The sequence below is a fragment of the Tribolium madens genome, unplaced genomic scaffold (assembly GCF_015345945.1).
Source record: "Tribolium madens isolate multiple individuals breed KSU strain unplaced genomic scaffold, Tmad_KSU_1.1 Scaffold_3;HRSCAF=73;Tcas5.2_LG2, whole genome shotgun sequence".
NCBI lineage: Eukaryota > Metazoa > Arthropoda > Insecta > Coleoptera > Tenebrionidae > Tribolium > Tribolium madens.
In genome coordinates, this window is record NW_025401006.1 from 2851533 (window position 1) to 2864423 (window position 12891).

Sequence of the window (12891 nt, forward strand, 5' to 3'; positions counted from 1 at the left end):
AATATAATTAATTTGAGTAAATTTCTGAAGTTGCTTTATTATTAAAATCTCCAAAGACCAAATGTGGTGAACGGCAATAAAATCAATGTTTAGCTATTTATTTGCTTGTGTATTTTTTACGGTTCGAAAGCGTTTGCTTCTGTAAATTTTTTCAGGCGTGATAAGTATTTCAGGTATAAATCAGCGGTTTTGTCGAGATTTCGGTAGTTTTCCTTGATCAGTTTCTAAAAGAAATTCACGGTAAATCTTAAATCGTTTTAGAATTATCTAAATAAATTAAATTACATCCACACACGAAAGGAAAATTTGTAGATTGGTGAATCAAATATAGAGAACGTTTATAATTTTTCATTTTTTTAACATTGCTTCCATAAAGATTTATATGAACTAAATCAATTAGCAACTGGCGCAACCAGATTATATTTTCAATAAAATGCTTCAAGGCGAGAAGAAAATGGTGTCTGAAAGTTTAGCTTATTATTATTTTATTAAGTTTCTGCTATCTTCGTATTGATTAAAGCTATAAAATTTGCTCCCTTTGTGTACAATCTGCTTTAACTTCATTTTATTTACGTGCTCATATTTCTTAAATCGTTTACCAATATTTGGTCTAAACAATGTCTTTGCAATTATATTGTTTTTATTAGAAGCAACAACTTTAGGAATCTTGGACGAATAGTGCTTTGTCATATTTTCATGTGTTAGGAATGTTTCTTTGGACACAGCAAAATAATGAAAACTGGAAATTGTTTCAAGAAAATTTATTGGAGAAAAGAACTACATAATAACAATATGATAAATATCAAAAAAAATTATGGTCATAAAATCTGCTTCACATTGAACAAAATCAAACTAAACATGCTTCGCAATCCTGCAGCTCCGCTCCCGGCATTACAAAAATTTTTCTCATCGCAACAAGTGATACAAGAGTGCAACTTTGTCCTCTCCCCTATGACTATACAGCCCGGTTCGCAAGTCTCTGAGCAGTTGCGTTGCAACAGCCACATTTTCGGTCTTCCGGTGATTTCGTCCGTACTCGTCGACATTGAAATCCTCCTGACCTGACATTTTTTCTGTTCTTTGTGGCATTTAGTATGCATGTAAGAATAATTTCCTGCCAAATCAAGACATCGTTCACCATCCACCATAGTATCGCATCGATAGCACCACAAGTCGTGCTGCTTTTCTGTGGCTGCTTTGGTCCGGTGCTGTTGCTGCTGTTCGCTTGAATCTGGAATCAATAATTCCCCGGTTACCACGACGACTGACGCAACTCAGCGCGTTTTACAAACACGCCGGTGCACAGACGTCAATAGCATCTTTTTTTACAAATTTATAGGTCAAATGGGAACACAAAAGTAAATAAATTTATAGTAAATGACAATCTGAGAGAAAATATGCAGGATTGAGTGCTACACCAACATTGAGCTTACCTGAATGCAACGCGAAAGCTGCGAGGAAAATAATCAAACTTGTGCAACATTTGAGTAACATTTTGATTGCAACAATTGTCGATTTTTCTTCGAATGAAATAGTCCTAGAGGCATATTTATCGGCTTCATGTTATCCACGGAACTGCTTTCGCCATTTTGAAGCTGCGCAAGCCCGCGCTGGTTATCTCTTTTCCGTTTTCGCACTTTTTGCTAGATAAAAATATTTAAATGGACTATTTGGTAGCATTTGATTGACTAAAATGAACCCTTGCAAAGATTAGACAAGTCTGGACTTTTCCCTAAATTGTTTTGTTGTATGAAATATGTGGAAATGAACAGAGGGACTTTACTGCGATTTGTTTCTGATTCAAAATTTGTTTTTGCTGAGGGTTTAGAAGGTTTCAATTCAGCGGTTTTAGTCGGCCTTATCGGTGGTTATGCAGTCGCTGTTGGTCCAGAAAATCGCAGGCGGAGGCTGACGCCGTGGGGAGGATCCTGCATGATCCGGGGCAGTATCACTCCGTTCGTGCAGGCACTAACATTCGCTTACAATAACGCCGTTCTCGAGTTCTTTTCGAATAGTTTTGAGTCTCTTTTGAAGTAGCGAAATTTAAATGTCAAGCACGTATTTTAACTTTTGAAAGACAAACTGGTAAGTTAGTTGGAGCGAAGTGCATGAAAGAATTCCACGCATTCTCCAAATTCTTCTCTACAATAATAATAAGAAGCTGAGCATTTTTCCCAAGTCTGTTTCTTACAAAAAATTTCAAATAAACAATATCGTCTCACACAGTTTATAAAATCACTCTAAAAATAAATATATTTGATGAACAACATCATTAATTATTACACTTAATAAACTGTTCGGGTTCAGTGTGGCTTGCGTGTCGATAATTAAATTTGAAAAACTAATGAGACTAGTATTGAAGATCTGTCAGGTAAAGTAAATAATACGATTTTTTGTTATTAATGATCCTGAGCTCGTAGAAAATGCAGTAAAAAATTCATAAAATCAATGACAATCCAACTGGTCCTTTGGTTTCCATTTTATTTCAATTATTTAATCACAGATTAATTTTCAACTTACTATAGAAAGTAAAGTATAAAAATATGTCCTTATAACTTGAAATCATTAATTAGTTCCTTTGTAACAATTGCCTAATTTAGCGTAACAAACACGTATCTAGATCGATCCTCGTATACACATATGTGTGACGTAAATTATAATCTGTTATTGTCAAACCTTCTTCTCTAAAATTTGAAAATCGTTTCTGACCACATTTTTCATCTTTAAACGCGATGAACGTTACCAAAGTTCAGGTTTACAACATGCATTTTTGTAATTAATAATCTCTGAATATATTTTTATCTTTGAAAACACTTTAAATATTTAGGGAAATCCATTTTGTCTTGGTTCATTAGAGGCACTTTATTTACCGCAATGTACGCATATTTTTCAAAATAACATCTGTAACTGACTGTCTTGTATAATGTCTTGATCATCCATTTTAATGAAAAGCAAAATCTGAATTACATTTCACAAAACGAGTTTTATTTGTTTAATGAAATAATGACAAACTATAAGTTTATAAGTTATAACACTTTGGTATATTATAACGGAGAGTGATTAAGCGATTGGCGGACCTGGCCATCGGCTTAGCTGGGGCCCCATCAAATTCGATAAATTCTTACTCAAAAACTGAATTATACTACTTATTAAAAAAAGCGAAACACTGAGAAATAATTAAAATGTTTTGATTTGCAAACTTAACCGAAGTGGTCGTTTTATGAATTTGGTCGTTGGAGAGCCCGATTTTTTGTGCAGGTCCTTTGGGGTGGTTCCGGATGGATAAAAAATCCAATAAGAACTCTTTTATTTTTAGTCCGTTCAAAACCACCCCAAAGTACCTGTCCAGAAATCATGGCCTTCCCATGATATGAAACGACCACTTCGTTTAAGTTCTGAAAATCTTTGTGATGAGTTCAGAACGCAATTTTAAGAATTTATTAAAAAAAACTACTGGTTAAAAAATAATTTTATTTAATTATAGAAGTAATTTTTAGATCTTAGTCTTTAATTAAAAAAATGTATAACAGTAGGTTGCCATTAAATTTTTTTTTGTTAAACTCAAAAACTAAAAAAAAATTCAAAAAATTTTATTTTTGATGAACGCTCACATTTTAATTGTACTTTACGCTACACTAATTATTTTTTTATTAAGTAGTAAGTTTACGAAGAAAGTGGTTCCATGCTTTTTATTCACCGTGTATAAAATCTTGAGGATTTGGGTCTACCATTTCTCATTTCATTTGGTTCTACTTTCATTTTATGAATATTTTTGTCTAGTCTGATTTGGTGCGGCAAGAGATGATCTGAGATGCTCAACAGAATTCGACAGTCTTCTTGGACAAATCTAGATTCTGTTAGTAGTATATTGATCGGGTAAAAGTATTAACATCATTAATAATTGTTACATTTGTTTATTCCCATAGTTCTATTTCGATTAGAATAAGTATTAGGAGTATATTGTAACTATTCAATATCATTTTTCTGTGAAAAATTATACATTAACGTTTGTAAAAAAATATGTATAAAAAAATATTAACGAGTAGTTGAAATTCATTTGTGTTTTATTTTGAGGAGATGCTTTCTATTTTCCAGACAAAAATACATAGTAAAAAACAGTAAAACTCCTCATTTTTGCTATTTATTAGATTCGAAACTTCTTTCAATGTGCTTGCAATATTACTCTGGATTTATTTGCGTCTTTCACTGGAAAATTTTCACTTACGCACAACTTTGATTCCAAAGATTGCATTTAGAGCAGGATTCTTTCCAGTACTTTTATGTTCGAAATTTCTTTTCTACAAGACCAATGAAAAATTTACGTCGCACAATATAATATCCAGTTTTTTAAAATGTACATATTTTCGAACTGAAATAAAACAACCTGGTTTTGTGAGAGAGAATTTCGACTGTACCTAAACCTAAAGTTAATCATTTTGTACTGTTTTCATAAGCTTTCAGCGAACAGCGGGAGTGTACTTTTCATTAAATGTAAAATTAAAATTTTGTTTTTTGACGGAAGAGATGTATTGAAAGCAAAGAGAACCTAAATGCACATCTGAAAACTTGAAACAATGTTTTGATTTATAATCTCTTTGATTTTTGTTTAGAACCTGAAGCGAGCAGTTTTCAATATTGCCACATCAATTTCTAGTTGTTACTCTTACTTGTCTATAAACATAAAAATAAAAATTCGATTACGAGAGTTTTGTAAAGTTATTCTTGACAACAAACAATCTAGAGACTATAGAAATGATATATTGTTGCTCCGATTGAAACAACTTCATTTTGGAATCTGGAATAAAGTTTGCTAGACTATATAATAAACAATAATTTCAACATTTTAGAAAATTTGAAGACAAAGTTGTATTATTTTTTAAATATGTAAGTAGTTAAAAATTTACAGCGACATTAGCACGATATAGAATTTGATAATTTGAACAAAGTGTAAAATAGAATTTTTAATTACCTGTTATTAAACGAGCTCAAAGCGAGGAAGGTTTGTTCTTATTTCTACTCTGGGGTCAACTGTGTGAACCCTGCTGTATGTACTCGTATCCATTAACAGATCACTTTTATTAACGTTGAACCAATTAAGTTTCATGACGTAATTTATGTTTTTAATTGTGTAGCACAAATTTGTAGTTTTGTTTCGACAATAAATCCAAGATTGTAAAGTTTTCTCACTTTGAATTAATTAGCTTGTTGATAAATTTTAGCAAAATTGATGATATTAACATTTACAAGCTGTTTGTCAGAAATGAAAATATAAAAAGTTTTTATCTGTTCGCAAATCAGGAGTTTCGTAATGAAACTCTTTCACATTTAATAAGGTCTGGAAGTTTAGGACGCAAATCTCAATAACTCAAAAACAACATCTGTGACGTGGCAAAGAGAATGCAATCAAAAAGTTTATGATTCCTTGTTATAAACACAAAGGTTCGATACCTAGTAGGTAATTAAAACTGAATAAGCTTTCATAACAGTCGGGAAAAAAGTCCGGTATCTGGGCTCTTAAGAGTTTTAAGCGGTTTCAAGGAAAGAAACAAGTTACTCCAGTTACAGTTTGTGGGATTTATTTTAATTATAAATTTAGGGCGAAAAAGGAAGTCTTCGGAACCCTTGTCCTAGAACACATGGAAGCATTAAAACAGTTTTGAAACGCTCAACTTTGATGAGAAGTAAACTTCCATTTAGGATCATAAAATGGAATTAAGTACATGAAACGGACTCGTGCGTAATGAATTCAAGAGGCGGTCAGCTTAACTAAATTCAACACTGAACTTGTACAATTCTAATTACCTCAACATTCATTTTAATTACTTTAACGTTAAAAGGCACAAAATTTGTGTTTGATTATTATTAAAGAGCGAATTTTTCTAGCCAACGTGACCCATTAGCAGGAATGTGAGCACCTAATGCTCGAGCATACATTTTACTAACATTATGATTTATGCGCAAATTTGCGTTTGCTGTGGTCTGTGGTAATGGAAATAAACAAAGAGAGGACTCCCGTTATTATCAGTGAATAAAGGTCGCAATTTAATGGTGATAAGTTGTAGGTGCGAATTAAAATTGAAGTTGTAAGTTGTCACACGAAAAGAACAATAGAAAAGAGTAAAAGCGTTTAATTCCTGCACCGATGGGACGCTAAAGAAGTGAATTTTTAATTAGAAAATTCCGCCGACGAAGTCTCATTGTGTCGCTAATTGTGTACGTACTTTGTTCTGTGAAAAATAATTACTCATCTGAGCGCGAGTGTCCTATCTCAACCCCAGCTAGAGATTCATTACGTAAAAGGGATTTGCCGCTTTTATGGTAATCGCCCGTTGGCAAACTTTACCTGAACCACCTCTTCACCCTTCGAAACATTGCAAATCCAAACTGTCATTCCGTACAAAACGAAGGCTTACCGGTGTTGGGTGTATATCGTTTTTTAATGATTCGATGCAAGCTCGGCAAACGAAAGTTTCAGTTAATCTCAGGGATTCAAATTAGCCAAATCGGATATGAAGTTTTAATGGCTTTTTGGAATACTCTTTGAATACTCAACTTGGATAATAAGATGATATCTACTTGCTCGGCGTATTAAACACTCCAGGCTAGATACATGGAAACAGAAAACTCATCTCAAAAATTTACTTCGAAAATATTTAAGAATGTATAATCTGCTTTAATTTTTTTCTTTAACGATGCTTCAGGGTTTATTATTTCCGCTTATTTCAAATAAAATTCACGAGAGAGTGAAAAGAAAGAAGATATTTTCCTCTTTACTTAGTCATAAATTTTAATTCACACTCGCTAGCATATTGTCTCATGCATCAAACCCAAGCACAAATTTTTAAATTAAAATTATGTTGTAAATTCTTTTTAATCCTTAAAAAGTCCTCAGAAATCGCATTTGCACTTTACCCGCTTTGAATGTGTTTTCTTTGAAACAATGATATTGTAAAAAAATAAATTAACAGACTAGTACAGCATTAAATAAAATTTGCTACCCTGAGTAGTTACTTTATTAAATATTGATGTGAATATTGTTCTAATAAATGTGAAAAACATTTTTTATCACACGAACAAAGACGTTTATACGAACCAGAATTAATACATATACCTACCATATCAAGCATAATTTTCTCAAAAAATATCCTCTCAAATAAATTTAAAGTATTCTAATATCTCTGCCTGAAATTAAAATCTTCTAGTTTACAATGACTTAAAATTTGTATCTAACGTGTTACCATTTTTTCAAAAATTGAAAACAACGTAGTTATGAATAGTAGGTATAGTAATAATACATATGTATATCCGTTTTTGGCGCTGCTCGTAATGAAGTTCAGACAATTTGATTTTTCTCGAATGGAATTCTGTCGAATAATAATAGAATTTGGTAGCATATTTATTGCTAAAATTGATATTCTCATGCAATTTAAAATTGTTTTTCAATTGAAGCTATCGATTTTTTCCGGGGGGTGGAATTTAAAATTCTATACTTAAATGGCTAAAGATATTTGCGTATTTGGAATTCATTATGTAGTCTAATCAATAATTTTTCATAAATCACACAAATGACTGTGATTTTGCCGAAAACATTAATAAAATTGATATTGTCAAGTTCACAGCTTTGCTGTTTAAAACTGTCTGTAGTGACTTGTAACGTCTTTCAACTTTCTTATAAAATTGGAAAACTATACTACTGTGATTACTAATTTTCGATCATTGAGCATGTTTTCTTATTAAAGTCGCACATATAATTTCATGCTCTGTTTATAGATGCTTTATTGTCAGTTTACATATCTGAAGCTATAAAGTTGTATAAGTTGTAAAGTTATTGCAATTATTGCAATACCGATGAAAGCTAAAATAATAAAATACTCATACGCATGTGACCTTCCTTTGTACTTAATGCTTTTTGTTACAAATTGCTCAATTGAGAACTTATCTAAAAACGTAATTTGCCTTCAAAAGCTAAACTCTCTTGTAGTAAATTGATTGATGATGATGTAGTTTTACACCTTTTGAAAGCATTAATTGTTATGAATTAAATTGGTTATATCTACATGTAGGTAGTTATAAATAGGTAAAAAATCATATCATGTGTGTAGTTCTGTAATTATTAATGTAAGAAAAACAATTTTATACTATTTTTAAAGCAAACGATGGGTTCATCGTAATCGTAGAGAAGCATTTAAGAGCGTTACATATGCTCACTGTATTGTCACAGTTTTCCGAGCTATGTTTAGAGCTAATCAATAACCACTTCTCCCTGTATACATATTTGAATAACTCACAAAAGCATCTATGAGTGCCTAATTTCCGTAAATTTTTTTTTATTGATTTGTCATTCTGTTCCAGATTTTCGACCATGAGGAGATCATCGAACGCGGTGCTTCAATCCCAAACCTCTGAACCATTAATTGTAGTTGAAGATTCTTATTATGAAGATCCTGAAGACAATAAAGCTAGTGATCCTGACTCGCATCACAGTTCAGAAGATGAATCGCCCACTATGAACCCATATCTTCTGTCTCCATACTCGCGAGACATTCGTAAACACTCTTTGCCGACGCCACAATGTAGTGGTATAACAGCAAGTCAAGTTCGCCGTTTATCAGAAAGGGGAGAGACGGTGGGGCCTGGCCCTCGGCAAGCCGAATTCCTGGCGACCCTTTCAACAGCTCCAGCTCCTTCTCCCGGAGGTCGGCGACATTCTGTAGTGACCATATCAAAAGTTCCTCCCACTTTGTTTGGAAGGAATAGACGCGAATCTGTGGCAGCATTTTCTTCCGGCACTGGTTTTCCCACACGAATCCTCCCTAACAGACGAGAATCAATTGCTTGTCCTCCGTCAACTGAACCGAGAGGCAGCGTTCATAACCTCCAGTTAGACATAATGGACGATATAGTCCAAGCTCGTAAAGTAAGGATGAAGTTGTGGACCACCAGCAACGAACGTGTTTGTGAAGTTCAACCTTTGGATGATTCCAAATCTGGCGACGTACAAAGATACACAAACTCTTCCAACCGGCGGTACTCCGACTTCGTTGGTACCACTTTAGCGCCTATTCCGAGTTCGAGCAAGCGGCGGGCTTCCGAACTCCCGCCCCCCAACACCTGCACAACAACTAGCGCAAGTAAGCCATCCACCATCGGAATAGTTTGCTCTAATACTGATCTTATCTCTATTTTATCTTCCCTTTCAACTTCTTCCACGGAAATAAATCAGTGTGAGACAGCACGAAAACCTGAACTTCCCAAAGCTATTGACCAGAAACGCAGTCGACTGAAGAGCAACAGGTCAAGCAGTTTCGACATTTCTATTCTTCACAGCGATCAACCGAAATCTGTAGATACCGCCAATACGCCTTCAAACTGGTTCGCCAAACGCCATCAACCGATATCAACCCGACCCACGGTTGTTGAGAAAGAACCCGGAAAAGTTGTTTGGGACGAAAGAAGCGGATCTTTGGTGGATGCGCAAGCCTTAGGCAGTGCCATCGAGGGTTTTCTCAGACAAACCACGCCAGATACAGGTAGCATCCAGACTTCTTCACCGCACACTTCACCCAGCACATGCAAAACACCAACAACTAAAAGCGCCGCTGGCCGGTCTAAAACTAGTTGGTTTTCGAGCAAGGGCGAAAGTGACTCAACAGAAACCTGCGACTCTTCACTCTGTTCAACTTTGAAAGACTTGTTTGTAAAATAATCTTCTAGATTCGAGAGCTGACATTGCGCACGGCATTATGTTTAGATAAATCTATCTAATCGGTGTTACAATATAAATGTGTCTTATTCATAATCACTTTGGTGGAGTACAATCAAATATTCCCGGTTCATTCAATTTAGCCATAGTTTTATCAACTTTTCTGTTTGTATTGCTGTTTAGTAAAGTGACCTTCAAAGGTTAGACCAAAATAAAAACAGTTTGTGCTAAGTATAAATATCATTCACATTTAGTCGACTGTTACGGAACTAAGGCTATAAGAATAAAATATCACATTAGCCTTTACCGCCAAATACACAGAAAAATTCAAAAAAATCATTGAAATTTGATTAAAACCAGCATGCTTTTCTTCTGTGTTGGAAGCGTTGGCCCCTCTCGAATATCGAAACAGTATTAATAAAATAAACAAATTTTAATTTTGGAAATTCATTGTTAAGTTAAGGTGCCTTTAAAGTAAACTTCTTACAATGCCACGTAAGTCTGACTTGATTCGAGAGAAATTGGAAAACTGTATAAAATTTTGTGGTCACTTTGCGGGTCAAAGTGTTACCACCTAGCAAAACTGTAAATAGATCATATTATAATAAAATTTTGGACCATATAAATGTTGTGTATAGACAATCTTCCTGAGTTCTAACGTGTATCACATGTTTCAAATCAATTTTGAAGCTACATTCTAAAAATTGTATATTTTAAATACTCAATTTAATGTTATACTGACTCGATATATAAAGACATATTGTTGTTCGATGTTTCTAATCGTTGTTGTAAATAGCTCGATGTACAGACTGTTGTTATAAATGTTATAATAAAGTATGTTTCTCTAATTATTTAAAAACGTATTTTATTTATTGAAAATCTCAGAGGTTTTTTACTAAGTTGCCACACTACTTGTACATAGGTATGTTGTACCTTTCAAAGTTTAATAGTTTTATCAAATATGGAATACAATCGAATGTTCAACACGCACGCAACCATTTATTAGGAAACAAAATATGTTCGCAATTACAATACGGAAAAACACAAACCAGATTAAAATATTTATTACAAAATCAGGTACATTTTTTTACGTTTCTTATATTATAAAAAAAACGCTAGTGATCAGTCTTGCTAGATATATTCTTAGTAAAATCATTCAAATAATATTGTTTGATAAGATTATAGCACCTAATACAGAGATCTGTATTATTATTATTATTGCCAACTTGCACTCAGCAGAAAACCAAGGTCAAGATTAGAATGACGGTTGAACACCACAAAACCACTTGGTACCACTGCGCTTGCAAATAAGCGAATATTTATAGTGTTAAGGTTAACATTATTTATACTTATAAATATATTTAAAATCAAAATGTAAGTAAACGAGCTTAAAAAGATAACATATGAGACAAGGAATTTACCTATTAATTTGTAGACAATGGGTAGTGAATTCACTAACAGTTTGACTATGGATTTCACCGGCTTGATAGCAGACGACACGTTGTCGAAATTAAAATGTGATGTTTGCAAAAAACATTTATCTCATTTTCCAATTTGCATCTCAATCGACAAGAAAAATATCTGTGGTCGTTGTTCAAAATCTCAAGAAAGTTTAACGAAGAACGAGGTGTATGAAGATTTAGCCCAGTTTGTTCAGTTTCCCTGTCAGTATAAGAAGGAAGGTTGCAATGAGACAGCTTTCCCAAAAGATATCCCGATACATGAGGAAAGGTGTGTCTTTCGTGTCATTAAATGCCCCACAAAACACTTTACTTCCTGCAACTGGGAAGGAGCACTTCCCACAGCTCTAGCTCATTGCCAGAATAAACACAATGATCTAATTCTAAAAGACGGCAATTTTGAATTAGATTTAACAAAATCGCACAAGAGTGAAAAGTTGCTGGAATATGAGTCTGGGGTATTTATTGTCGCCCAAAAATTTTATTCCATTAATAAACTAATGGAGTGTGCAATACGTTATCCTGGGTATGGGTTTGATATTAAAGAAGTTTTGTGTAAGATAAATTTTAAAACACCAAATCGAAATGTCGAGGTTTGTTGTTACACCACGAGATTTGATGATGACAAAGTTACTGAGATTTTTTTGGACTCGTTGAGTGATCGCAGTGAATCTTCAACTGTAGTAGAGGGAAAAATTACACTAGAGAATCATATTGACAAGTTGGTTATCAATGAACAAAATGATGAATTTTTGGCTTTGTTAAAATGTTCATCTTGTCACAGGTTTGCTTTACCACCAATCTATGAGGTGGCTTCTAAGACACCAGAACAACAAAATTTGGTTAAATGCGCAAAATGCAAACCACCATTGGTTACATTTGGTTCAGCAACCCCGACAGCTGCAATTTTGCGGAATATTGCTTTAGATAATCTTGCGAACAAGCTAATTTTTCCATGTGAAAATGAGCCAAATGGGTGCACATTTAAATCCAAACCCTCACAAATGCGATATCATCAATTTTCTTGTCCTCGTGGGTCGTACAACTGTCCTGTCGGTGAGTTTGTTGCCTGCAATTGGAATGGTTTTGGAACTGAAATCACAGCCCACATTGAAGAAACTCACGCTGCTTTGATCTTGGAATCGTCAACAGTCACTGAACGTATTCAAGATGTCCCAAATTTGTCTTCTGTCAGTACTTTAAAACCAGATAAAAAACAACCTAATGCTTTAAAGGTCCCGAATAATTTTACCTTTGGATCAATTAGTTTTGTACAAAGAAATAATGTTGAAAATATGTCATGTTACATTATTAAATTTTCAAACCGTTTTTTTCGCTTAAACTCTGCTCAGATTGAAAAAGAATACCACTGGGCAGTCCAACTAATAGGTCCGTTTGAAAAAGATTTTATGTTTGAATTAGAAATAATAGACGCAAACAGAAAAAAATCTAGTTTGATAACAAGACAACCTTGTGGAAGTCTCATGAAAAAAAATGACCTATTTTCAACCAAGAATTGTTGTTTCAGTTTCAACCAAATAGCGAATCTTGTTTGTAATAGTATGATCACGTTTAATGTGAAGATTTACAAGTGATTTGTGCTTATGAAGTTTTCAGAATAAACACTCATTTGCCAAATTTTTTACTTATATTTCTATAAACAATAAATTCATATTTAAAAAAAATATTGTGTATTATTCTACCTAACGTTTGTATGCTTTCGATATT

General features: G+C 33.6%; 3 protein-coding genes across 4 annotated transcripts; 2 read left to right on the forward strand and 1 right to left on the reverse strand.

Moving 5' to 3' along the window:
- Positions 1-746: 746 nt before the first annotated feature.
- LOC123008257 lies at positions 747-11196 on the reverse strand. 2 transcript variants are annotated; one of them, XM_044404006.1, is made up of 3 exons: positions 11125-11196; positions 1434-1643; positions 747-1231 (listed from the first exon to the last, which is right to left on the reverse strand). In XM_044404006.1, exons 2-3 carry the CDS (start codon positions 1492-1494, stop codon positions 819-821), a joined length of 474 nt encoding a protein of 157 aa, XP_044259941.1. In that variant the 5' UTR covers positions 1495-1643; positions 11125-11196; the 3' UTR covers positions 747-818. The 2 variants fall into 2 exon arrangements, with proteins under 2 accessions (XP_044259941.1, XP_044259940.1); XM_044404005.1 differs by lacking the exon at positions 11125-11196 and adding an exon at positions 4970-5011.
- On the forward strand, positions 1961-10545 carry LOC123008255. The gene is made up of 2 exons (XM_044404003.1): positions 1961-2085; positions 8353-10545. Exon 2 carries the CDS (start codon positions 8363-8365, stop codon positions 9704-9706), a length of 1344 nt encoding a protein of 447 aa, XP_044259938.1. The 5' UTR covers positions 1961-2085; positions 8353-8362; the 3' UTR covers positions 9707-10545.
- Positions 10917-12843, forward strand: LOC123008254. Its single transcript, XM_044404002.1, has 2 exons — positions 10917-11077; positions 11139-12843. The coding sequence occupies exon 2, from the start codon at positions 11142-11144 to the stop codon at positions 12756-12758; it is 1617 nt and encodes a 538-aa protein (XP_044259937.1). The 5' UTR covers positions 10917-11077; positions 11139-11141; the 3' UTR covers positions 12759-12843.
- The last annotated feature ends 48 nt before the right edge of the window (positions 12844-12891 follow it).

What these genes read in the sequence shown, in the direction of transcription:
- LOC123008257 (XM_044404006.1), bottom strand. Translation starts at nt 1,494, where the DNA reads ATGTTACTCAAATGTTGCACAAGTTTGATTATTTTCCTCGCAGCTTTC. An exon ending in AGCTTTCGCGTTGCATTCAG is followed by an intron (nt 1,232 to 1,433) that starts GTAAGCTCAATG and finishes TATTGATTCCAG; the next exon opens with ATTCAAGCGAACAGCAGCAA.
- LOC123008255 (XM_044404003.1), top strand. Translation starts at nt 8,363, where the DNA reads ATGAGGAGATCATCGAACGCGGTGCTTCAATCCCAAACCTCTGAACCA.
- LOC123008254 (XM_044404002.1), top strand. Translation starts at nt 11,142, where the DNA reads ATGGGTAGTGAATTCACTAACAGTTTGACTATGGATTTCACCGGCTTG.